Here is a 27954-nt window from a genome sequence, read left to right on the forward strand (position 1 = left end):
TAATGTGACTCCAGCTTCTGTTAGTAATGTTGTGTTACTGTTGAAATGTGAACTGTTTCTTTAAAGGGCCCATAGTCACAGCTGCCTCCACACCAACACAAGTTCAACATGAGTGAAACAGAAACTCTGACTCCGTGAAAGGTTCAACATCACATTAACCATTATGGAGTCTCTGATATAAAACCATGATATGATCCAAATGGAGGATCATGTTTATTATTATGGAGAAAACCACAGAGAGAGGCTCAAACTGTTTTTGTGTCACGCTAACTTCTGCTGTGAGTTTAATATTCACTCACTTTAATGTTCACCTTAGAATCCTTTTTGTCAGGTGGATGTTACATTCACCTGCTGTCTGTTGGTCTTTGGTTTTACTTTAATGTACAATGACTCTACATTTTGCAATCAAGTCAAACCGAGGACACTAAGGATCTCCAGAACCATTCATATTCATGAGAGAACTCAGAGAAGTTTTTCAGAAGATAGTTACCAAATTACGGTAGTAGAATAAAAATGTACAACTAAAAATACAAATTTATTACTGTTCCCAAAAAAGATGTAAATGTTTTGGTTGATGTGTATTTTCAGTCTTTACTGCATCATTGGCAATGACAGGAAGGAAGAAGCTTTTTATTTGTGAATTTAAGGCAACTAGCAAAAAAATTATGGCTTTTAAAATGTGTTGAACACATTTCCAACATAGTAACATCGACAGTATATTTACACTATAAACACATGCAATAAACATTTACTACACAGTACACATAACAGCAAACGTTTGTCTTCTAGCAAACCATCAGCACATTTTCAGTGAGACATTTCAAAAGCTGCTGAGTTAAACCGAACAATAAAAAGCACTAAATACAAATGTATTTCTATTCTTTTTTTAAAAGCCTCAATAATATTTGTCTTAATGAGGTTTCTGCTGTGATGTCACATGTGCACAGAGTTATCCACCATACTGAACGTGATCAGAACCACCTGAAGTGTGCATTCATGAAGAGGGAGTTACACCAAAAACCTCTCCTTGCTTTGACTGCTAGCAGATTGCCACAGTTGTCCATAGTTTGGATGGAAGAAGCTGACTTCTGCAGGAACGTGCCAGCTGACCACTGAGGAGTAGTAAAACTTTAAAAGTGCAACGCAAACCAGAAACGGAGAATATTAGCCTTCAAAATAAAAGAAACGCCTCAGTGCAGCAGCTGAGAACAAATTTGTTTGCAGACAAGTTGGTGTTTTCCATCAAACTGGAGTGACTGCAGCAATCCATTAACTAACCAAGGAATTGTAAGGCTTTAACCAACCAGTTGTATTTTTCCCTGGTGACAGGTGGTTACCAGAGCTCCAGTCCTGTGTGACTAAGGTCCTACTCACTTATCCCCACATGACCTGTTCAAAATAGCAAAATAATTGTCATGTGACTTCAAATCCTTAGTATTATCCAAATAAACCATTTCAAACACCATTTAATTAACATCTTAGTTATGAAGATAAAAAAGGTGGGTCTCTATGTTTTTTAATCAGGGTTTAATTTTTCTACCAAATTATGAAGCCAGAGATACAAAAACACTATATTCAGCTCATATTCATATTCAGTTACTTTTTTCCTCTTTAGTTCAGAGTAATTGTTTATGTGTCTGTTTGCTAGAAAGGACATGTTCTCTTCATAACACAAACATAAAACAGTGACTCACCTGCACACTCATCCACATACCAACATACATACTAGTAATAAATAAAAACACAATATAATTTAAAATGAGTAATATTCTTCTGTTTTCATTTTATTGTGCCACGTGTATCACCACATCTAATCAGAAAGCCTCTAATCTCTCCTCCAGCCATAAAACACATGAAGCAACACGTTGTATATGGGAAAAACAAAAAAGCAAAAGCAGTTTGAACTTATAAAGAACAGAAAAACACGTACAGATTAAACACAGAGGCACTGAATTAAGCTACTAAATGAAAATATGGCCCAAAGCCTTCTATGAAGAAAGGTTGTGGCAATAAAAGGTGAACATTTTATAAACACAAAGCAGTGATTTTGTTTTGGTGATTGATGTAAATCACCTTAGCTTCTAACTGGCTTAAAAATTGCCTCCACTGCCGTATGTTGTCTACCTATTATTCTATTATTATTTATCTTGTTGATCACTGATTTATGTGGACTTTCAGATACTACTGTAGTTGGTTTTTAGGCCTACCATTTCTTTTGTTGTTCATTTGTCCACATATTTTTTAAGGACCCAGTGCACACCATGGTAAGATACATTTTTGGCTCATAGCTCGTTGATACAAATTAACGGCGGTGAGACTGTCGTCTTTGGTATTTTTTGTTGTTGTTTTGAGATTCAAATTAAAACAATAGAAACCTGTGATTTGATTTTGGAACAGATTGGTAATAACAAAGTACCTAAAGATATAATTTTTAATTAAAATTAACCATCTGCTTGTTAGCAGGTTTTAAATCTCACATAAAAGAGAGGCCCTGCCATTGTGCATACATTTAATAACATTTTACCATTTTTTATGCAGAACAGGGAAACCTTGCTTAATAAATCTTAAATAAAGGAATAACACAACTTTGTAATTCTGCTTCCAGGATTATTTTATCACTATTATTAGTTGCATTATTTTACTTCCTTACTTCCTGTGCTGAGTCAGTTCTGCATGGCAGCTTTGGCTAACCAAGAAATGGAGCTGCAATTTTGGGAAAACTAGCAAGAAGGAACTACTGATGAGTGCATCTAGCATTGTTAAAGCAACATCTTATTGCACAAAGAGACACAGAATATCTTTTTAAAACTACCTGATCATTTTTAATAATCCTCACAGAGTCAGATTTGTTTGTCTTAAGTCTTTCTAGCTGAAATTTTAGGTAGGAATAACATTGCAGTATACTCACAGGACAAAACTGGGACTTTAGCATTTTCATTGCTACAACTTTTTTCGACAGATGACTGTGGTCTTTTACATAGGACTGTTATTAATAATAATATCAGTGAATGTTGGCAAATTATGTAGTTTGGAAGCAAAGTTTCAGATCACACAAAGACATGAAGAAAAATCACATCCAAAAACATACAGGCACAGAAAACACGTCAAATAAAATAAAATCAAAACACACATCCAGCAAGACACATGTGGAGAATTTGGTCTTTAGGTTGATACATTCATGAAATGGAGAAGGCTAATTGTCATTTATTCAAGTACAACTCAAGCGGGTCCATCACACTTATGTTTAAAATGGAAGCAAAGATGTGATTACTTTGACGAGCATTAGTGTACAGTTTTTCAGACATTTTAAGTTAAGCTTACAACATTTTAGGGATAAACTGACCTTTACTGTCCTCTGAGAACTGAGTAATTATCTGATGTGTTAACACACAGCACATAATAATAATAATAATAATAATAATAATAATAATAATAATAATAATAATAACAAAATCTTGTTTAGGTATAGATTGTGCTTATCCTGATTCATCTGTACATGATTAGACACTAAAGTTGCTCTTCATGTACACTGTAGATCTACATAATTTATGATATTTAACAGAAAGCAACACAACATAAACAAAGAAACAAACAGACATCTTCCAGAACATGTGTGATCATAACCAAAGCTGTAATCATCAAGAACGTCGACTAGAATTAACGTAAAGCCTTTAGTCTTGGTGTTTTCTCCCAACAGACCGTTGAGCAATCATGGAGTGAGGGACGGCTTAGTTATGCAAATATTTCCCAAAGGCAGAGCTGCTTCACTATGAAGAAATCATCTCTTTGAGCAGGTAAAGAACTACATTTCTTTAGCCGAGTAATCATTAACTCACACTTTATACCAAATCAGGTTGCCGCTTGTGCCAGGGCTAGCATGATTTTCAGGGCAACTTAATCTCAGTCTAAGGCAACGAGAATTATGGCTTTAAAAATGTATTGCACATATTTCAAACACAGTAATTTTGGACAATATTGCAATTGATGCTGAAATATTGCAGTTAGCCTTTGACCACCAGCACTGACTATCTCAATTTGAAGATCATCAAAGGTAAAACAATCACAAGTGACAATATATATTTCAAAGTAATCAGTTATATATTAACTTATTTATTCAAAATATTAGTTAATTTATTAGCTAGCTCACTTGGAATTAAAAAAAAATGTTAAGGTTCGTTAGTTTTTGTTTTATAAACTATTTATGCTTAACTTTGTTTGACCGGTTACGTTTTACTGCTTTACCATAAATAATGTATTTTCAATTCAGTGTTTACGAAAGACTGAGGTTCGAGTTTAGTGGCAAAAAAAAAAAGGTAAGTATAAATGCAGATTTCAAAGTAAGCAGTAATTCCACATTATATTCTATGTCCATTTAAATATTAGCTATACTAGTAAGATTGGGAGTTTTGTATCTGAGGTTGCTTAATGTTGCTCTCAAGAGAAATGTGGTTTTAGGATATGTATTAGTGGTACTGTGATTAATGTTTGTGGCCAAAACACTTAAAAGGGGTGTAGCAAGTAATCAGTCCATGGTTTGGTTCATACCTTGCTGTTTTCTTTAATTCAATTATTCGTAGGTATTTCCAGGGGACTGTCTTTGGATGATCTTTCAACACCAGACTAGCGTGCCTTAACTAGAAAGTAACAGTTCCACATGGCATCAGAAGATGGAGCTAAGTGGGAAGTGATTAATTTCTCTGAATTGATACACCTACACTGGTTAATTTGGTTTTTTGTTTGTAACGTCCAAAACGACTATTATGACAGGTAACTCCGATCCGAGAAGTCTAGAAGAAAAGACGTAAAAATCTAATATTACGTGTTTCAGATACAGGATGAACTGAAGAGCTGTATAAAAGGACCATTCAAGGATTTTTTTTAACTCAAGGAACGACAAAGAAGAAACTTAATGCATCTGTTATGTTGTAGATGTTTTTACCTGTTAGATTGTTTTGTTTTTGAGCTTTTTATTTCAGGCTTCTAAGAGACGATCAGCGCCACCAAAGCAGCCCTGCGTTTGAGACATAGAACGTGGACTCTGACGTACCGACAGAATAACTCAGAACTTACTAACAGCACAAATTTGTTTGTATTGCTGTTAAATGTGTGCGTTTACAGCCATTACTGCGTTGTTCTTTTAAATCTGCATATTGCCCAGTCTGTGCAAGCTTGGAAGGAGTGTACTACACCGTATTAGTGTTTTCTGTTTAAGCCACAGTCGGTGAGAAGGCTGTGATTGCTTATGCACGGACACACTTGTGCGTCGCGTGCATGTGTGGCATGTAGGAAAAGAAAAAGGCGAAGAACGTGCAAACTGCTAAAGATGAACAGTGTGTTCTAGTATTCATCTTTAGTGGTTTGCACATCACTTCCTGTTTATGATTCATAAACAAAAAAAAGAAAATCATGTCTTCCACGATAAATAACTGAAATCATAAACAACAGATTTATATTTTGGGCCCATTCAGACAGAGAAATGCAAGGAAGCTAACACAGAGCTGCAAAAGAGAACTTGGTGACTGGATTTCCAAGACGATTTGTCAGTGACTGGGTCTCTCCTGTGGGCTGACATATAATTGCTAGTTTTTTTATCTTGTGCTTTTACATGAAAAAGTGCAGCAGTCCAATCAGATATTAGCTATGAAAGACTTCATAGTTGTTCTCCTATGCAAAGTGTCTCTGAGTGAAAGAGCCGTATGGACTCAAAAAGAGCCTGTATCAGTTTTTAAGTTACAGATAAACCTGCACTGATTGAACCATTGCTCTACCAGTGAAGTCTCTATTTTAACTGGTAGAAGAAGTGCATGTGCAAGTAATTATAATCCAATCTTTCCAAACTGCAGAAAAATAAATAAAAAATGTAAAACATAATTCAGAGGAAAAAACTAATCCCGGGTGGAGGTGTCCTCTTAAAACCCAAACACACCTCCACTTCTTTCTTCACTCCAGCTAAACAAACAGCTGCAGTCTGACTCATGTTTTTGTGTATTATGGGGTGCCGGCAGGTGATCCTTTGAGGCTGTTAAGGGCTGCGTGGATCCTGAAGTGCAGTCTGGACTCCATGGAGTAGTCCTTGTAGTTCATCCTGATGATGACACACAATCAGAATCTCAAATAAACACGCGTTTCACAATCCTGCCTGCGCAGGAATGTTTTGTTTGGTTAGTATTTTTTTCTAAACCACTGTAAATACCTCACTCGTGCATTTAGTGCCACCTAAACAATGCTGTTTTTCCTGTCTGCGCAGCTCGAGTTATGGTTGCAAATTTCCACTGTAGCATCCTTTAATGTTTTCACAACAAGCACACTATGAAGTGTCTTGATGCATGCTCAATCATCCAGGTAAGTAAATCTCTAAAAGTTGATTCTGTTCATCTGGACGTAGCATTTTCTAGCATTTTCGTTTTCTCCGAATGAAAATGAATAGAATATAAGTGTGTGTGTGTGTGTGTGTGTGTGTTTATTTAAAGGTATCTAAAGAGCAGCGACTCCCAAACTGTACGCTGCAGCTCCCTGGTGGGGTATTAAGGTACTTCAGGTGAGACTTGGGAAGTCATTTAAAATAAAATAAAAAAGAATAAAAGAAGTGAAATAGTTATTTCTTGTAATTCATTTGTAATGCTATCTAAAATGTTAAGGACAATACAATATAATTATTTCATAATTCCATTTTTGATCTATTCCAACTTTTTTGAGATATTTTGACGCCTTCAAATTTATTTATTTTTCTCAGTTTACACATTTGATATGTTTTCTATATTCTATTGTGAATAAAACGTGTGTTTATAAGATTTCCAATGATTACATTTATTTTTCATGAAACTTTTTACCAGCATCCCAACACATGCTCTAATTGGGGTTATAGTAGAATTTCCATTAAATATGTACATTTTAGACAAAGCCAATTAATCCAATGGATTACAACTATATATAAATGGAGGCATGGCTGTCAGGTGGCAGAAGTAATGAAAATGAAACAATGAAAATAAACAGGAAATGCTTCATTTTCTGTTTGTGTGATCAGCACAGATAAGACTGAAAGTTTGGGGGCGCTGCAGATTTTCACATTACACCTTGAGTTAGAGCAGTCTGTTTAGGAATGGCTTATAAAGAGTGTTTAAGCAGAACTTACTTGGCGTTTTCGATGTATGTGGTGGCCTTGAGGAAGTCTCCCTGTTGTTTATACAGCAGACCCAACTCATAAAGGGTGAAAGGAATCAAGTAGTGATCATATCTGATCCGACCCTCACTGAAAGTAAAGCCCATTAAAGTATTATCTTTATTTTCAGAAGGTAAACCACAGCATTAAGTGCCTACACAAGGTCGTCGGCATGCTTTTGTGTTCTTATCTGTGCTTGTGTTACCTGGAGAGCACCTGTGTGAAGCACAGCTCAGCCTGCAGTAACCTGCCCAGGTGCTTCAGGCAGAGTCCCTTCAACATCTGGACCAGACAGCTGTCATCTGTGTGAAACTCTGACGGATCTGAATGAGAGATGGACTGTTAGACATAGATTTACATAAGCTCCTAACCTTTCATTAGCCATGCGCTAATATTCAGCAGTAATAACCTTACATGACAACCTAACGCCTTCTGAGATAAAAGGATTCAGAATGGAGACTTAAACATATTTAGCTCCTGGAATACACCAGCTGGTTTTTGGCTGTATGTTTTAGGTCATTGTCCATCTGCATTATGAAACGCCGCCCAATCAATGTGACTACATTTAGCTGAATTTGTGCAGACAGTATGTTTCTTAACATCTCATATTCCTTCAGCTGCTTCTGTCCTGTGTCACATCATCATTAAACACTGGTGTCCCAGTGCCACCTGTAGCCACGCACGCCCAAGACATCACACGGTGTCCGCCGTGTTCTACAGATGATGTGGCGTGCTTTGGATCATGACCTGTTCCACTCCTTCTCCGTAGTATTTTTCTCACCATCATTCTGGTAGAGGTTGGTTTTGGTTTCATCTGTCCAAAAAATGTTTTTCCAGAACTGTGCTGGGTTTTTTTTTTTAGAAATGTTTTAGCAAAATTCAATCTAGCCATTCTATTCTTGAGGCTTATAAGTGGCTTGAACCCTGCAGTGAACCCTCTGTATTTACTTTCACGCAGTCTTCTCTTCGTGGTAGATTTGGATATCAACTCCTGGAGAATGTTGACGTGTTTGGCTGTTGTGAAGGGGTTTCTCTTTAGCAAGGAAACGATTCTGTGATCATCCACCACTGTTGTCTTCCGTGGATGTCCAGGTCTTTTTGCATTGCTGAGTTCACCTTTCTTTCTCAGGATGTACCAGACTGTAGATTTTGCTACTCCTAATATTGTAAAAATTTCTCAGATGGGTTGTTTCTGTTTTTGCAGATTAAGGGCGGCTTGTTTCACCTACATGGAGGGCTCCTTTGACCAAATGCAAGCACCACACCTCAAATCAACTCCAGGCTTTTTATCTGCTCAATGGATAATGACATAGTGAAGGAACTGCCCACACCTCATAAACCCTTCATCCAATTTGAATGTGGACAGCAGGGTTTACACATTGTTTGTATATAAATGTATTTAGAATATGTTTCAGTAAACAGGTAAAAAAATCCAAGTATAAATGGCCTAACTGTAATAATGAGCTCACTGTATTCAAATGGCCTCCACAGTAAGCAGCTCTCTCACAGATCTCTTCAATAGAGCACCTTTGAGATGTAGTCGAACAGCAGTTTCAAATCATGGATGTGAAGCTAACAAATCTGTCAAACTGTGTGAAGCTATCATGTCAACATGGTCCGAATTTTCTGAAGACTCTTTCGAACCCCTTGTTCAATCATTAACACAAAGAATTAGGGAAGTTCTCAAAGCAAAAAAAGGCTCCAACAAAATGTGTCAAATGAGTGTAAAATACCCAAGCTTTATCGAAGACTTAAATGTAATTAGATTCTTAACAAAACAGCTGTGGTAACATCTTATAGCCGACTCCATGTGCACAGTTTTGTGATGTCTCAGGAGTTTTAATCAGTGTAGATGCATAAATATTAATATCAGCTGCTTACATGCAGACTTGAAATCACTAACATGAGCAAAATAGAAGCAGGCCCAGGACAGAACCCTGTGGAACGCCTGTTTTACTCTCATGAGATACTATTGGCAGCACACAGTGTTAGCAGTAGTGCTAATAGCAGAGGTGCAGTGTTGAGCTCACTGGGGTCATTGCGAAGCTGCTCCTCTGCCTTCTCTATGGTTACCAGCAGGGACTCGGTACAGTCGGCTCGCTTTCCGACGATGGTGAAACCATTCCACACGTACATCATCTCCTAAAAGAGACAACAATTGTGCGTTATACTTCACTACCAGCTCATTCAGAGTTCATCACACTCAACTAACCACTGTCAAAGTAGTGAGTTTATTATGTGAATGTGAATGTTTGTGTACCAGCAAAGGGATGACCAGGGGGATGGGGTTAGCAGCTTTGTAACGCCTGGACTTCCTCACTGCAAATTTCTCCGTTGGAATGGACTTCCCAGCCAGGCGCTGTTTCAGCCCCTCCACCTGCCTACACACACACACACACACACACACACACACACACACACACACACACACACACACACACACACTGTCTTACTGCTAATCCTGGCCTTAAACATAGCTCGGCTCTACCTACTTCACATAGGTCGATTCAGCTCAGGGTGTTTAAAAAATACATGTAAAAAACCGGCTGACCTGAAGAGCTCCACAACATTCTCCCCCGTCTTCTTCAGCTCCTCCTCTGACATCATGCTTAAAATGGCTGCCTTCTGGTAAACATAGATAGCCTGCAGAGAGTAGGTTTTATATTGAACTATCACGGACTTTTATGGTTCCATTTCTGTGCCTGATATATGAAACACATCTGTTTTTCTTCTAAGCTTACCTTGGACCAGCGACTCTCCTTGCACAGCAAGTCAGCATATTGGTACGCCTGTTCCCACTCCTGCTGGTACGAGTGAGTCCACATGAGCTCCCAGTAACACAAGTGGTGAATCTGCTTCCACTCCTGCTGGCTGCTCACACACTCCTCGTACTTGGCCCGAGCCTAAAAGAAACACAGAACACTTAGACTTGCTGTTCAGGTTTGTAAAGGAAGTGCAGAGGGATGGGAAAAACCAGTGAAAAGGGAAAGACTTCTGTTACTAAATTAAAATGATCATTTTAATTCCACATAAAGTAGAACAGAGAACAATTTTACTTCTTTGTTTAGCTGATAAATGTGCTGAAATCCTTGCGCTGAAACGTCTAGTTTTCATTTGGACTTTGGCACTGAGGGTCTGAAAATACAGGGACAAACCTTCTCAAAGTTTCCTCGCAGCGCGGCAATGCGAGCAGAGTAGAAGAGGATTATGGAGCCCTAAAAGAAAAAACAAACATGATGTTTATTTAGTTACGGCCGAGTTTACTTAGACGACTGTTTGCAGTTTACTTACTTTGGGGTATTTCTGTTGGTATGGCTCCAGCAGAGCTTCAGCTTCCACCAGGTTCCCCTCTGCAGTTCCTGATCAAAGAGAACACAACAACATTCACTGCCTAATCTGCTAAGCAGCAGAAGATGCTTCTGGCTTTATTTAGGCCTTTGTGGTCGGACATTTGAAGCCAGATTAAGATGGTGAAGCTGAGGTTTCTCTACCAAGACTGAACCCCCCCCCAAAAAAACATTAAAGTGTTTCCTACCCAGTATGAGTGAGACGTATGTGTGGTAGAAGAGCAGAGTCAGAACACAGAGGATTGACCGCAAACTGTGGCTGGAAGCTCCCTCTCTCAACTGGGACAAACCAAAGCCCTGCAGACAGATAGAGAAACAGTATGATTTTGTCTGTGTAGGCTATAGTGGGTTTTTAAAATGTTATTTTAAACAGAGCTTGTACTCACCCTGTTTCCTGAGAACCCGATAAACTCCAACAACCTCAAAATTCTCTGAGGGAGGAGAGACAACATCTGGAAGACAAAAAGATTTCCCTAAAATCAATCATTCAATAAAATCAACAAAAATGTGCTTTCAATGAACCATTATGTGCCAGATTCAATATAACCTGTGGATTGATGTAAAAAAAAAAAAAAGGATGTGGGGCCAGTGATGGTGCGTCCAACGACCAGTTCAGCTGTGAAACAAACTGGCTGAAATGGACTCTCGTTAATCTTAAGAGCTTAAAAGGAGGTGTTTAACTGAAAAGTGACAATTCTGACTCGATTAATGAAAAAATAAGTGTAAGGACACATGAAGTATATGAAGCCGTTCATAGGTTTATAGGACTCTCACTAATATTTTTCTTTTATCTGTACTTTCACATTAAAATGCCAACCAACGTGCTTCATCAGCTGCACTGTGTGGACGTTTTAGCTGCTTCCATCCAGCTAATAAAGAAAATTTGTAGATTTCTTGTAGATTATATTAAAGTAATAATATAGAAATATAAATATACAATACAGAAAGCATTTACATTGGCCTTTTTTTGGGTCCGTAAAAGTTTGACCCTCTGGCCTGATGATCCAGTGGAGAAAAAAAGATGGACACTGGATGTGCTTTATTCTGAGCGAGACGGCATAGTCCTAATTATGGCAGATTAAACAAGCATTAAACTTACCTACATTAACTGACTCCTGTGGATTAAAAAAACAACAACTCACCAGGTTGAAAGAGCCAATGCCCAGCTTGACTCCACCCTCGAACTGTCTAAATGAATCTGATTGGCCGGCCACGTCTTGAGTGGCATTGAGCACATTCTGACAGTCCCTATTGAATACATAACAATCATGTTAACAATGATATTTCTACTAAAATACATTTAAAATGTTTCATTTCCTCCATAAATCATTCACTCACTTGTAGATTTGGTAGCTGGTCCGAATCTTGATCCCTCCTTTGATAAAACTGATCATGTTCTCATCCTAGAAAAAGGAAATATAGATATAATATATAATTAAACAGCCTTATTATTAGTCTTACCAGAAGCTACTCATGAGTCATGATTCTGGCTCAAATCCTAAATGGCTTCTAACCACACACACACTATAAAAGATGCAGTTTCCGAGTGTGTAAAGTGAAGCCAGTGCTCACTGTCCATTACTTCTCATCATCACATCCATTTTCGATGGTGAAAACACTCAGCTCGAGGTTACAAAAGGCATCACAGTGGCAACATCTCAAACCAGAAGGTTTAACTGAACCCAACCTGAAAAACAGTGGACGACCCATCATGTGTCCTGAATCACCCTTCATTAATGCTCCATCTTATCATGCAGGTTGTGAAAGGCGTCAAGCTATGATTGATGAGGAAGCAATTTTTATTCTTTAATTTAACACTCAAAGCGTCTGTACTTCAGGTTCTCTGCCTTTTAATGTTGTTACACATTCACACGAGGAACATGTAGCAGCCACTGCGGGAACTGCAGTTTAAAGGGGCTTTCAACTAAGGTTACGTATGAAATATATATGAAACGAAAGCAAATACGTGAGCAGGCACACAGGTGAAGTTAAAGGCAGACAGCATTTCTGACCTGTACAAACGTCAGCGTTGCTTTCTGCAGCAGACATTCAGCGTAGCAAAGCTCTGCGTGCATCTCTCCTGCAAACACACCAATGCAGCACACTGACTTCCAGCTCTCTAAATTTTCTTCACTTTCTGTAGACGTCAGTGGAGTGATGTGTGGGCATGTGTTTACAAACCTTCCTGCAGGTTGGACTGCTTGCTGATCAGCCCGGACAGAGATCCGACCATCGAGTTCTTCTTCCTGAACCTAGAGAAACAACGAGGAGACGTTAAATCTCATATTTAACCAGTCTCTACTGTTGCAGTTTGAGATGACATTAAACGTTGCTGTGCATGGGGGCCTAATTGTTCTCATTTGAAAGAGACTTTGAGATGAAGAACTAAAAGTATATAAAGTATAAAATTGCAATAAAACAATTAGTAGAAAAACCTCCTGTGGGTATTCCCATTTACTGAACCTTTGTTGAGTGCTTTCTTGTAACACTATGAGGATCATTTTCCCTTTCCCCTACAGAGACAGGATTGCTTGATGTAGATTGTGATTGTGATATAGCTTTTTGAAATCATATTTTTTCTCCCTCATTTTTGGAACACAAAGCTGCGGTATATATAATGTTCTAGAATATCTAATATCAGCGGTCTCCAACCTTTTTCGCGCCACGGACCCATTTATGTCCGACAATATTTTCACGGACCGGCCTTTAAGGTGTTGCGGATAAATACAACAAAATAAAACCAGTACCGGTACAAAAAACGAAGATTTATTCATAACACACGTGAAAAGACTCAGGGAAACCGAGTTAACAATAATAACGCTAAAAAAACAACGAGAAAAACCAATAAAACCAATAAAAACCATAAATTTCACACTCGAGCCTCAACTCTCGCGGCCCAGTACCAGATGACTCACGGACCGGTACCGGTCTGTGGGCCGGGGGTTGGGGACCACTGTCTAATATCATAAATGGCTTAAAAGACGGAGATAGCCACTGTGGCGTCACCCATTAGTTTGTGAAGCCTGGAGATTAGATTAGCGTTTTCACCTTGAACTTCTTGGTGTTCGGGACTGGCTGCCTGACAATCTAGATAACAACTTGTCAAATCAACAGCCAGTGAGTAGATCTTCGATAATTCTCCTTCATGAAACTTAGAATGAACAAAAAATTACAAAATGGATACATTTGTTATTTAATATGACCTGAAACTAATAACTGAAGCCCATAAGTTCATTGGGAAAGTGTTTTCAGAAGCCACACAGCAAGCGTACTGCTCTGTCAGAGTTCTTTAAGCTGCATGTTATTCTGAAACCACAGCTATTGCTTCCTGCAGGCAGGAATGTGTATTTAAGGCACTTCAGCACTGGCTTCACTTTTCAGACTTGAACGTGCCCATTATGATGCAGCCACACAGCCCGGTCACCATTCATACAGTTACTCACTGCAGTGCCACTGCGCACACACAATCTCTGATTCAGCGCCAGAATTGGAGAAGAAAATGAAATTATCTGCTGCTGATTTTCTTTATTATTCTGGACAATTCAGGGCTTAAGGATGAGTCACTTTTTCCAGACTTTTCAGCCTCAGAAATCTTTTTGCAGCCACAGTGGTCGTACCCCAGTTTGTTTCATTACATTATTACATGTTGTGAATGGATTGAAAGGCTTCCTCGCCCAGAAACATTAAGGCTATAAACAGGAAGAAGACCATGTTTTCCTGCCTCTCACCTCTGACAGGTGTGCAACGCCTCCTTGATGGTTGCCATGGCAGTCTGGATGTCTCTGTGCTCAAAGGTCATGGTCGCCTGCATCACCAGGATGCTGCTGTATCCCAGAGCGTGGTACATGCTGTCCCTCCACCTGCGCACAGCAGCAGTCATTAATAACAGGGAGCTATGACTCCAGCAGACACTAGAGAAAGAGAGAGGTGTAACGAAGCAGCGCGAGGTAACGACTGCTGTGGTTACCATGGTTTGAGGAGATCCAGGGCTTGAGAAAACTTGTTGTTGAGGACCAGGTTGAGAGCACACTGAGTCTCCTGGATGGCAGTCTGCAGATCCATGCTACCCGTCCTACACAAAGGCAGAACCAGCAGTCAGCACAGAGCGTGACTAAAAGTGAAAGATACACAGGAAACGATCCTCACACACACTCAGTCTGTGCGCTGCAGGTGTGTGTGTGTGTGCATGTATGTGTGTACTCACGCAGGTATCCGATCAAAGGCATCTTCGAAGCAGTCCTGAAACACACAGAAACAGAGTTTAGTTCTCAGCATCCTCCTCCAGGTGACAGAAAGGCCTGTGAGACGTCTGATTGGACGCGATTCTAAAGCACCACGTTTCATTTGTACAATGTGTGTAATCAGCAACAAGTTTGCACTGCTCGGGAATTACTGGAAGGCTACATGACCCGAATCCTGAACCACGCCGCCATGACTCTGACCTACTCGAGGGCTCTGTGAAACCATCGGGGTCATTTCAGAACTGAACCACGAACTATTCATTCACCGCCACACACGCTGGGAACAAAAAGAAAACCATTTTTATCTCATTCTTCAAAGTGATGTAAAGAATCCATCAGGTTTCAGTCTGAATTATATCCTATAAAATAATACCAGAGTCTTTTGACTGTTAAGTAATTTTAGTTTGCGTTTAATCGAAGTGCTTTAAAATTTTAGTGTAGAATGAAGTTATTTCCGACTATCCAGGCAATGTTCTATTTAATTTTTATTTATTTATTTTTTGGGTCTTGTAAATTTATTCCAGTTTTTTTTATTTTTAACCTTTCGGACACTACTTTTTGAGAGTTATTCAAGAGTTTTCGAAGCTTATGGTGTCTGGATTTTCGAAATTGTTATCAGTGACTTCTCGAGTTGTCCCACATTTTCAGGGTTAATCCAATATTTGTATCAATTGTCCAGAAAATTCAGGGCTTCCTCTTAAAAAGCCTTTGAGATTTATTCCTGAGTAATCAAGGGAATACAGGACTTATGATAAATATTCTGACAATTGTAAGAGCTTTTCAAACTTTTTGCAATTTTTCTGCCTTTTCACAATTTTGCACAAATTTCAGAGTTATTCCAGTTTTGGGGGAATAGTGTGTCAGTTTTATGGACCTCCCAGGGCTATTCGAGAGTGCCTGGATTATTCCTAAATTTCAAGTTTTTCGTTTGTTTGTGTTACTGAGACTTTTCAGCGTTTGCAGGGCGTGTTCCAAGAATGCCCTATATTCCTATACTTTTCAGTTACTATGCTGTAAAGTGTTACAGCCCTGAGAAAGCAGCCATAGAAATTAAAATATGAATAGTTGACAGCGTTTCCATCATTCAGTGTAAGATCTGGAATTTGTGTTTTATATTTTAGTAAATACCCGCAGTGCTAATAAGGGTCACAAGGGTCATACATGGCTTAACATGAGTAATAACAATCATGCTGCAGAGCATTAATTCATTAGGCTAATTCAAGGTTTTCCATTCATTTCAATGCAGTCAGCGATTCAGGGAAGATTGCTGCCCATTGCTTAATGCTGTAACATGCTTTCAAAAGCTTCAAGTTTGTGTCATGCTGAGGATAAGGCATGTACACACACACACACACACACACAAAGATTTTCTATATTTTAAGGATCCTGAAATAATTCACTGTCAGCCTCCTAAGACCTGAACCCTAGAATTAGGTTTGAAACTCCAGATGTTTGAAAGACAATATTTCTAGCATAAATCCAAAAACACTTTTACACACATCTAATTGTGTAAGCACGACTGCAACACTTCAGAGGTCTCAACTATGAAATATAAGGATTCATATATGTGCGTAATGGTGTAAACAGATTTGTGTCCACACTACATAAGTAACATTTACACAGCATGTCAGCAGCAGGCTAATAATAGCTACACAGTGGCTCCTTACATAATAGGGTGCAGCTGCAGTCAGCGCTGTAAAGTAACTCTGCCTGCAGGCAGCAGCTTCTCACTGCTCCACATTGGAGCACTGTGACCCATCTAACCACAAAACATATATTAAAACCAAAAAGATATAAAAGAAAAGAACCAAAAAAGTGCAAAAGAAATCATTGTGAGTCAATAAGAACACAAAAATATCATAGAAATGGGGGGAAAAGCCTTGGAAAGAGAAAAGAACAAAAAGTGACAACATAAAGAAGTGAAAACAAATATAAAGAGACACAAAAACACCCCAAAAAGAAGCAAGACTAGTAAACAGACAAGGTATGTAAAAGAAAAAAGCATGAGTTCACAGGAAAAAAAGTCCTGAGAATTAAAAGAAAAAAAGCAGGAATTAGAGAAGCAAATACTTATAAATAAACAAATAAATAAAAGTGCTAAACTTCAATACCACCTTTATTTATAAAGCACTTTCACATAAAACCAGGGTTCACAAAGTGCCGTTCAAATAGCATGAGCAAAGTAAAAGTAAAATAAAAAAATAAGATAAAATATGTTAAAACAAATTGAGTTAACCTCTTAATGTGTTTTAAGGAGAGTTTTAAACTCAGAAAGAGAAGAGGCCTGCCTAACGTGCAAGTACTAAGAAAAGACACAAGAAGGTAAGCAACAAATGAGTATAAAGACACACTCACAGAAACAACCACAAAAAAGCAAAACAACTAGAAAGACTTAAAAGCAATATAAATACAAAGTATCAAAATAATCAAAAAGTACAAACAGTACAAAAAGACTTTAAAAGTGGATCTGTTCATTTTGCCAGTGTTTTACCTCATTTTGATTGTGGTTTTCCTCTTTTTGGGGGTTATTTTATGTTGTTTTGAGGGCATATTTACTGAGAGTTCAAATGGCTTCAAAGAAACAAATTGACAAGAAAGAAAAATAAATTTAAATAAATTCACAAGAACAAAAAATAAAACATCAACAAAGAGGCAGAAAAAGTTCTTATTGCAAGAAAACCGCAACAAAAAAAAGACAAATAAGCGATGTCCTAAAGAAAACCAACAACAAAAAAAAAACCAGCACAAAAACACATTACTGAAAATAATGAAGGCCTCAAAAAATATATAATCAGAACTGACAACCAGAAAAAACTAAAAATATAGAATAAAAGAAAAAAAACAAAATCAAAAAAAGAGAAAAAGTCAAAACCACGGACAAGCAAACATCGATAATAAAAGAAAAAGAAAGACTGGAATAAGTAAGACAGGATTAGCACAAAAAGTAAAAAAAAATTAAAATATATACACAAGTAAAAAGAAAATAACCATGAACCACCACATTTCACGCTTTGACTCATTTAAATTTAACGGTAGTATTTTTAGTGAAACAACAAAGTAATGCAAGTATATCAGACGTGTCAATCAGACATGTGCACAGGAGCAAATAAAGGACATTAACATGTGCTGCGTGTCAGCATCCCTGAAGGTTAAAAATGGGATCCAGATACAACCTGAAAGTAGGAAAACTTTCAGTTTTCTTTTTCAAATTTCTGTGCAGAATAAAGGCTGCACTAAATCTATGTTCTGAAAAATTAGCCCTGGTTTACGCGACGCTTTCACAGCAGGTTTTTACAAGAATTACAAACTCCACGGAGTGACTCTTCCTGCAGGCAACAGCTTCAAGTCTGATTTTTCTGACATGTTTACATAACTCACTACAGCCCTGTGTGTGTCTTTTACCCTGAGAGAGAGGCCTTTAAATGAAAACAGTGGAAAACGAGACACAGGACAGAACACAGAAGAATAATAGGAGGCAGAAAATTACTAAAATACGAGACATAATCCCTTCAGAAGTAACATTTGTAAAAAGTTTCTTTTTAAGTTAAAAACAAAACCCCACAAAGAGAAGCAAAATTACCTCCAATGCCCAAGAGACAAAATTAACCACACACAACAAATACAAACATGACAGAGGCCAAAAACCAACCAGAAAAAGAAATGAAATAATGGAGAAACTAAAAAGGATTAAAAGTACATTAAAAAAAAAGATCAAACACAATCAAAAAGACATAAAATGCCCACAAACAGGAAAAAGTGAAATAAAAAACATCCATAATGCCACAAAAGGAAGTAAAAGGCCCACAAAAAACAGAAACGATGCTATCAGAAAGAGCATAATTCCCACAAACATAGATGCAAAGAAAAATATCCAAAATACTAACAGAAACACGTAAAATGCCATCAAAAAGAAACAAAATTCCCACAAAAAGAATTAAAGCAAATGTAAGCAAGCAGCAAAGCAGCAAGAAGCAAAATGTCAGCAAACAATGTAAAATAACCCCCAAAAAGAGGAAAACCCCAATCAAAATAAGGTAAAAAAGTATGTATGTATGTATAATGTAGAAAGATGAAATCAAAATGAGGTAAAAAACTGACAAAATGATCAGAGTATGTAGAAAGTTTTTATTGGCTGAATTATGGACCGTGTGTTATTTTCTGTGCAAGTTTTTCTCTGTTTGAAAGTGAGGTGGAGAAAATGTAGCAGATGATGGAGGGGGAGGAGGCCGGCTGCAGTCAACAGAATATTTTCACAAAACTGGAAAAGTCCAAAAGTAAAAATGTGTGAATTCAAACAGACGTTGCTTCCTAACTCTTTTCATTCCAGCAGATGCTCCGTGTGGCATTCCCCTCTCGCTCTGTCAATGTTTTGGTCTGTTTGCGACATTCACGGCTAAGGAACAGCTAGCGATCACAGTGAATAAGACCTGGTTATGTTGTAACTCAGACCTTGCCAAAGTGTGTGTGTGTGTGGGGGGGGGGGGGGGATGAAATGGGGAAAAAAAAAGCAAAAATAAGAAACAACAACACTTGGACACTGCTAGCACGGGGCGCCCACAGAAACGCAAAGCAGGAGATGAAGCATTGCTGAATATGTTTCCAAACAAACTATCTTCCAAGCCAAAGACTAGAAAATCTGCTGAAGCATATCTTCTCTTTGGTTTCACCTGCACAAGTGCTGAGGTAGGTCTCCCCTGCAGGATTGGTTTCCCCTGCGTCGGGAGCACGGACTGGGCTGTCCAAATCACGGACAAACAGTATCCCAAATTCTTGATTTTTAGTTCACAAACACTTGTTGTAATGACTAACTACTCCTGACATTTTGGAGATGTTAGCTCTTTATACAGTAAAGTTACAGTGGGATACAAATAACATCCGGCTGATCCTGCCACGATTTGTTCCCCCGTTGAAATCACGGACAAACAGTATCCCACAGCTGCTTATGTTTTTAAACCCATTTTGCACAGAGAGGCATTTTTTGAAATATTTTTCTTGTAAAACAAAGGGGGGCCTAGCAAAAAAAGTTTGGGAACCACTGTTGTAACTACAGCTGATAAACACCCACCCACACCCAGTTTCACACCTTGGCTCAGGCGATTAGAGGATCATCAGGGGGTCTATTTGTCCCTCTGTGGGGGGATACTCCCACTAGGTTTAAATCTGGGACTCTCCACCATTTGACCTTAGAACTGAAGAAGCTTCTCGGATGAGAGGTGAAACGTCTTCAAGTAACTTAAAGAAGTCCAGACACTTTTCTTTGCAAGCTCCTTTGACTACGATGACCTGGATGACTGAGAACCTTCACAGACATACAGCTGATAAAGTTATTTAAAGCAGAAAGCTAAGTTACATTATCAGCCCCCAGCATTTGGATGAATCAGCTAATCTTACTCAAGATTTAGTTTTCTTGAAATACTTTCAGATTTGCTTGTGTTAACACCTTTGGGATGACTTATAGTGGAGACTGTGACTATGTGATTAGGTAGAGGATCATCAGGGGGTCCTTTGTCCCTCTTTGGGGGGAAACTCCCACTGGGTTTAAATCTGGGACTCTCCACCATTTGACCTTAGAACTGAAGAAGCTTCTCGGATGAGAGGTGAAACATCTTCAAGCAACTCAAAGAAGTCCAGACGCTTTTCTTTCCAAGCTCCTTAGACAGTCTGACCTCACAAATGTGCTTCTGGAAGAACGGTAAAAACACACTCCTGAGGCTTGTGGAAAGACTTCCTAGAAAAGTTGAAGCTGTTATAGCTGCAACTCTCTTGGGCCAGATAGCTTTGTAGAAAACAGAGACTACAGATGAGGAACATATAACCATTTAGTGTATTAAAGAGGTTTGAGTCATCGCCAGTTTTACAGCCTAATAATCGTGAAAGTCATTAAACCTAACCCACCATATCATACCTGAGAAAGGTGGCTACGCCCAGGCATCCAGACAGGCGGCAGTGGCTTTTTTAACAACTATATTTAGATTAACCATTAAATATTAATTTTTCGACCATAAAGAGAAAAAATATTGTTATTGTTATAGGCTGGGATCAATTTGGAAGAAATATGATCCAGTACATCTAAACAACCCATAAAAAACGGAGTTTAAAAGCTCATTTAGAAGTTGCATCATTTTATTTTATAGCTTTTTATTCCTGTTATACTTTGGTAGTTAAAGAAGTCAAACTAATACCAGCAGACCAGATACCAGCGTATTGCAAACACACAAAGCAAACACAAAGAGACAAAAAAAAAAAGACAGAAAGCCTTAAACACGGAAAATAACCACAACTAGACACTAAATGACTACACAAATAATTAAAACAAGTATCAAAAAGCACAAGGGATCACAGAAGAATGAAATGAACAAAGGAAGAAAACCAAAAAGATGGTAAAGAAATCTACAAAAATGGGCACAAAACGACTATAAAAGGTAAAAAAAACAAGAACAAAAACACAACCAAAACGTAACTACAAAGTAACACAACACTAACACAGAGAGACACAAACAGACTAAACTTCAACGACAGAACGACGCAGGATTTCTGAACACGTTTGAAACAATCGAGATATAAAAGTCATTTAGTATTTTTATCTTTCTATTCACTGTTTAACTTTATTAAGATGTAATGGTGACTTTAATCATGTTGGGATTTTCTGATATTTACAATCAAACAAAAACCAGATTTTTCGGAAAAATCTGCGTCACTTCTGTTTGATGTTACAGAGCAGGAGAGGTCAAAGTCAGAGACACGTCTCCTGTGACTGCAGCAGCTTCCTCATCAATTAGTCAAAGCCTGCAACTTGTGTCCGATTACCCAACGCACAAATAACCCAGCTGCACTCGAGGAGCGCCTATGGACCGTCCTCACAGCCCCATCGGAGCCTCGGACCTCCCTTACATCCTCCAGAACCAAATCTGTGACACCTGGCGTTAACAATGATCTTCCCTGACCTCTGACCTCACATGGGGAACAGAAAGCAGACAGAGAGTGGTCTCCTTGTGTTTTCTTAACCACATCCTGCAAACTGAACTGGTTGCAAACCACTACGGGATCTGAGGTGTACTTACGCTTACCAGATGCCATTAATAACAAATTAATACATTTCATATAAACTAGTGAATCTGAATTATATTTCTTAATTTTTTGGTATTTTGTAATTATTCTTTTTGAATTCTCCCACTTTTACTCCCATTTTTTTTTTGACCCATGTTTGAACCCTCCCTTTTTCTCATAGTACCACCAGAGGAAAAGCTCTGACACAACTCCAAAGGGATTTGTGTTTCCTCCTGGTCCTGCATTATTGCCAAACTCACCTCTGGAATTCCTAAAATCTGCTCTCTGAACAACTTACTGCTTCAATTAAATAAGCATAAATTAAATTATCCACTTTGCGAGTATCTGTAAAAAAAAAAAAAGCCTCTGTGTTGTCTGAGGAGGGCTTCAGCAGTCAAGCTTCCTAACTGGCTGTGAGAAAGGTGTGCATTATATTCTATAAGACTGAGCTGATCTGTGTTTTCTCGGCGTTACTCACATTCCTGTCGCGCCTTTGGGTGTGTGCACTGCATGGTAGGATGAACTTAAGATCCTGGATTCACAGACAGTCAAATGTCACAGCAAACATGCCAGAACTGACATGATTAGTAGTTTCAGTCTGAGCAGAGGCAATACCCTTGCACTGAGTGTTTTTTAAATAAAAACAGCTCGCCTCACATTATTTAGAGCTGAGCAAAAGTCAGCTGAATTCCTCTGTATTAGGATGAGTCAAGGCTGAAGGAGTCGAACACAGGAGCATTTGTCAGCTGAAATGAGGAAATGACTGGCTGAGGTGTGACGCAAGAGGGCCTTAACAGAAAAAACCAACCCATGTCATCAACCTTAATGTCTGCAGCGGGTCTATCAGGGAAAATGGTCATTTCCATGTGAATCCTTGACACATCTTCAGAGACAAACAGGTAAAAAGGCTTTATGGAGGCTAATTGGGTGTCCTGCTTGCTAAGTTCATCTGGTAGCAAAACAAGTAGTTTTAAGGGAGCTTAGGAGCCATGGACCTATAAATATCCTACTAAAATCCCCCTGGATTTTTAGTTTTGCTGAAGTCCTTGCAGATACCCAAACTTGCAAATAAGTGAAAGTCCTCATAAAAATCTTTCTTTAGTGTGTGCGCTGAACTGAACTCCTAGACGTCTCCAATTCTCTTCACATAGCAACTTGACGAAACCCTGAAACATCTCTAAATAGAAGTTAGTACAGAGTTTCAAAAAATATCCCGATGGCCCTTTAGCCCCCTTGGCATGCTTTAGCTCTTGTCACTACCCGATCTGTACCGGAAACCCGATGTGTACCATGATGCGTGAATCTTACGTCACTTCCTCTCTTTGCCAACATTGCGACGGTTAATGTATTTGAATGGCACGGTTAGCGCCCAGTTAGCTCCTACCATTTTTCAACAGCTCTGCCTCCTTTTCGACTGCCCGGGACATTTAAACAATGGATAATCCGTATACAAACAAAGTCGTGCTTTTCTACTCAACAGAGAGCGTCCCCCGATTGAACAACAGCGACGTAAAATAAGAGGAATGGCGCCTAATTACAGACTTAACAATACTGACTTAGCAATGTGTCACGTGAAGATTCATCAGCCAGATTAAGTGTTTACTGACAATTGACAGTGATAGCGAACATCATCATCACTATTCCAACAATCCTCTCCTCACAGACAAGCATGAACACACTCTATCACTAAATCAAGTTTAACACACGTTTATAATGACTAGGGATGGGTATCGAAAACCGGTTCTTGTTGAGAACCGGTTCCCACTGTTTCAATTCCATGGAATTGTTTGCCATTTTAACAAATGATTCCCTTATCAATTCCAGCCGCCCCGAATGACGTCACCACGTTGCGGAGCGTCATTTACCCGGCAGGAAACACGGCGCCTAAGCGGCTCAAACGCTCAAAAGTTTGGTTATACTTTACGAGAACGGATGACAACAGGGCAACTTGCAATACTTGCAAAGTAGATATTTCATTTAACGGAGGAAACACTACGAATATGCAAAAGCATTTGCTCACAAAACACGTGATAACCTTAAATGAATGTCGTGTTTTTAATTCTGCTCCGGACTCGTGAATCTCAACCCAGCAGCAGCGGTAACGTTTGCACGTCCTCTCCCGTTAATGCGGCAGGTAAATAATCAACTAACAGTGCATATTATGTTAGCGCGATCTGCCTTATTACAAAACCTGCCATTACTGTGCATTTAGGTGACCATGATGAGAGAGACAGACAGAGTCTGGCTTAGATGCTGGCAGTTCTCACTGCAGTCTACCGGTAGCGTCTCCTTTCAGGCCAGGATAGACGAATGTCACCGAGCAGTGACTAAGTTTGTGGTCAAAGGCTTGCACCCGTTTGCCTCAGCAGATGTTCCCGATTTTCGGTAAATGAATGTGTTTAATTGTAGGCAGGGACATTACTGGATATTCTTGTGTAATTGCCACAGAACAATTTATGTTATACTTTGTTATTGCTACAGACGAATATTTATTTTATTATTTTACATTTACAATTTTTTTTCCTGGGGACCCAGTGACACCCCATTGAAGAGCCGTAGGCTGGATCTTTTAAGATCTCTCTGTTTGGTTTGTAAGGCCATGTTACTCCTAGATTTCTACCTTGTTTAAAGAGAAGATATAAAACAAAGTTCTAAGCTAATCGACCTTAGTGTTCTCCTTTTTAAAAAAAAAAAAGAATCGATGAAGAATCGAATCGTTAAACAGAATCGAAAATGGAATCGGAATCGTGAAAATCTTATCAATACCCATCCCTAATAATGACGCTACTTCGGTTTACAATAGGGTTCATTCGCTCGGTCAGCAAGTGGTGGTATCCTTGTACAAACTGCCACTAAATGAAACAGAAGAATAAGAAAACATCTGCACATGCGTGGTACGGATCCTGTAGACCCGATTTATAACTATCTTTGTTTTTGTCTACATTATATAGAAAGGTTTCATTATTGCACACATTTTAAGAGATACCTATTATTGTTAACACCTTAATACAGGGGTAGGGGACGTTAGTCCTTAAGAGCCGGTGTCCTGCAGGTTTTAGATCTCACCCTGGGTCACTACACCTGAATCAAATGATTAGTCCATTACCAGGCCTCTGGAGAACTTCAAGACATGTTGAGGAGGTAATTTAGCCATTTAAATCAGCTGTGTTGGATCAAGGACACATCTAAAACCTGCAGGACACCGGCTCTCGAGGCCTGGAGTTCCCTACCCCTGCCTTAACAGATACTCTGACCCGTAACTATCGTAAAATGCTTTGAGCGGAAGTACACGCCTTTCGAAAATGCATGGTACGGATTGGGTTTCCGGTACAGATCGAGTAGTGACAGCTCTCTTGGTGGTCCACTTTCTCAGGATATTTTAAGAGTTTATGGAGACTTCTTTTGGTTCTGTTTCTGTTTTGGGGGGTCTTTTGTGCCTATTGCTGGGTTTTGTGTCTAGTGTCTTGTGGAGATGATTTTGAATGGCTGCTTCCAAAGAACACCTGATGGTCTCTACAGCCCAGCCATATATCCAGTATACAGACCTGCTGAACCCTGTTAAGAGGCTCATCTAAACTAGAAAACCTCAAAATATCCTCTAACATCATGACAAACCAGTTGATGAACTCTCTTCTACATTACAGCTGTACTGCGACACTCCCCATTTGAACAGTGTGAACCAGGGAGGGTCAGGGTGGAGGACTGGCTTTAGTGAAAACAAAGGTTAAAAATTAAACCTGGGAACTCTGTTCCCATCATGTTACCACTGACAAAGTTAGCATACTGTGAACATTTTGACTTCCTCAGCTCACTGATGTTATCTTTTCACTAGTTTGAATGTGAATGTGAATTTGAATGAATGTGGTGGTGTGAAAGTGCAGAAAAAACCCCCCTCATATTTCCTGTGTTTACAGTGCAGGAGGCAGCCTGTGGCTGAAATCAGAGCTGTCATTTACATGAAGCTGTGCACACATGAAGACACGTGAACCAATACTATCAGCTCACTTAGCGCTGAGACATAAATCCAATAATGAGCAGGCTGCCTCCACAGCTCTACACATAAATGAGGAAATACATCCAGAGCTCAGTGAGCGAGGCGCTCACTGAGCTCTGGATGTATAAACAGAGAGAAATAACTCAACACCTGTGATTCGGATTTCAATGTGAATAAAAGCTCCGAAAATCCCATATTATGACAGATCTATGGTCCCATAGATTGTTCAAGGATGGCGATCAAGATAAAATGAAAAGTTACTGTGCTGCATTGTATATTTATTAATGAATTGCCCTTTGGTGCACACCCCTGTCCTCTACTTTTACCACTTAATCAAAGTCCAAATTCACTCCCCACAGCCTGTGGCACATTTAGTTCAGTTCAAAGTAAACTGTTTTTTCCCCTGTGAGTAATCATTGTAAATAAAACGGATCTGGAATAGGTGTGATGATGGGTTTTGCTGTAACTCAGCTGCCCTACATGCGTGCAGCACTGTATGTTTGGAGAATTGTATAGATTAGGATCTATTTACGGTCAGTTGGGAGTTCATTTTGCATCCATGGATACAGTCTGTTGTGACTATAGAAGCACAAACATAGGAAAAAATGAAAGTCTCACTGAAATACTACAGGAGGCTTTGTAAGGTCGATTTCAACAGAAATATAGACAGGCGTGGTGAAAAGATGAGAAAACCTGACAGAAACCGATAAGGACTACGAGTTTATGTTGCATTATTTAGAAATGGTACCACTATACAGTGATAAAAACACACTATATGTACACATATCTAGCTACCAACACATATACCACATAAGGCTTTCTCCTCTAGCAGCACAGTAGCAGTAGGTTATTTTTTTGTGTTTTAACGCACATCAACATTCAGAGCTAAAGAAAGGTAGTGCTAAAAACTGACTCTAATGTTAAAACATACAGTGGAAATTGAAAGAAAAAGCTGTGCAGCTAAATTTGACCTTTATAACAACTGTAAAGGGTTATAAATGTTCATATAACTCACCTATTGAAACTATATTAAGCGTCCACGCTAGGGGGCGTGGACGCTGTTTTTAATGACGGCTGCTTGCTAGCTTTCACTCGAGCTAATTGGAGATGCTGAACCTTGTGCTGCTTGTGCCTTTCAAAGCATTTTTATTACCAACGCGTCCCTTTTAGGTCCCCGCAAAAATCCAGCATGGTCGTGGCCAAAACACCAATTTTGAAGCCAAAGCCATAGCTGTGGCCATCTTTTAATACAGTCTATGCTTTCCAGCCAAACAAAGGTGTGTGTTTTTAACGCCTAACCAGTTTCTGATATCATATTCACAGTTTAGGTATAAAATCTGTCCTTTCCAGAACTCTGATGTGACAGAGAGACTAAAACACCCTCAACAGCCTGGTGGATGTAGCCCACGTGATGTAGGTATATGAGATCAAAGTGGGAACATCATCACAAATAACTGGTTACATCACGCACTGTGGACATGTCAGTGGAAATGCGTGCGTTAAATGCGATCTCCGGCTCCCACCTCCTCCTCTGCGGCCGCTCCGTTGCCTACGTGGGCCATGTCCGCTCCCGGTGCCTGTTCTCCCTCTGGTCCGCGGGTCGCCTGGTTCCGCTACGAGGACGGGCAGAGTCCCATGACAGCTGCAGCCGAACCTCCGCTCCTCTGCGGCTGCGCACGGATCTCCTTCTGCTCCTCTGTGCTCCGTTTATTTTGATTCTTATCGCCGTAGGTCCGCTTCGTCCTTGAGTCAGGCGCGCTTCTTTGCCTCTGCTCTCTTCCGTGAAAGAAACACGGAGAGAAAACACACCTCCCACATTTCCGTTTCTCCGCCCATAGAAAATAGAAGAGAGGGAGGAAATGAAGGAGGAGAGGAGAGAGGGAGGAAACGGAGGAGGCCAGTGTTTGTGTAAGCAGATCAGGCAGAGGCGCAGATTACATGTGAGCACGGGGCGGGGGCACATTAAGTGTGTATGGGGGGGCTCGTGTTTATTAATGGGACAAAAAAACACTAAAACCAGACAGCAGGCAGAAGTTCAACCTACTGTTTTGATTCAAAGCAAATCCCTTTTCTTCTATGTGTCATATATAAATTATATTTTAACTATAAATTTAAAATGGCTATTTTATTAGGCACAGGCTCCTCTGCATGTTAATGCAAGTATCT

The 27954-nt window shown here is 39.2% G+C and overlaps 1 protein-coding gene across 1 annotated transcript; it reads right to left on the reverse strand.

Annotated features, from left to right (window-relative positions):
- Positions 1-1763: 1763 nt before the first annotated feature.
- On the reverse strand, positions 1764-27706 carry LOC120720235 (tetratricopeptide repeat protein 39B). Its single transcript, XM_040009879.1, has 19 exons — positions 27312-27706; positions 14711-14745; positions 14474-14578; positions 14235-14366; positions 12688-12758; positions 12519-12586; positions 11845-11909; positions 11649-11754; positions 10893-10958; positions 10695-10803; positions 10451-10518; positions 10315-10374; positions 9901-10062; positions 9711-9802; positions 9420-9540; positions 9190-9301; positions 7365-7482; positions 7133-7249; positions 1764-6085 (listed from the first exon to the last, which is right to left on the reverse strand). Exons 1-19 carry the CDS (start codon positions 27348-27350, stop codon positions 5989-5991), a joined length of 1743 nt encoding a protein of 580 aa, XP_039865813.1. The 5' UTR covers positions 27351-27706; the 3' UTR covers positions 1764-5988.
- Positions 27707-27954: the final 248 nt, after the last annotated feature.

Source organism: Simochromis diagramma, unplaced genomic scaffold (assembly GCF_900408965.1).
Source record: "Simochromis diagramma unplaced genomic scaffold, fSimDia1.1 OVJJ01000566.1, whole genome shotgun sequence".
Lineage (NCBI taxonomy): Eukaryota > Metazoa > Chordata > Actinopteri > Cichliformes > Cichlidae > Simochromis > Simochromis diagramma.

Bases quoted from the DNA above. Each gene is read 5' to 3' on its own strand.
- LOC120720235 (XM_040009879.1), bottom strand. From the start codon at position 27,350: ATGGCCCACGTAGGCAACGGAGCGGCCGCAGAGGAGGAG. The intron at 10,375-10,450 runs GTAAGTAAACTG...TTTTTCTTTTAG, and splicing joins ACCAACAGAAATACCCCAAA to GGCTCCATAATCCTCTTCTA. The intron at 10,063-10,314 runs GTTTGTCCCTGT...TGTTTCTTTTAG, and splicing joins TGCGAGGAAACTTTGAGAAG to GCTCGGGCCAAGTACGAGGA.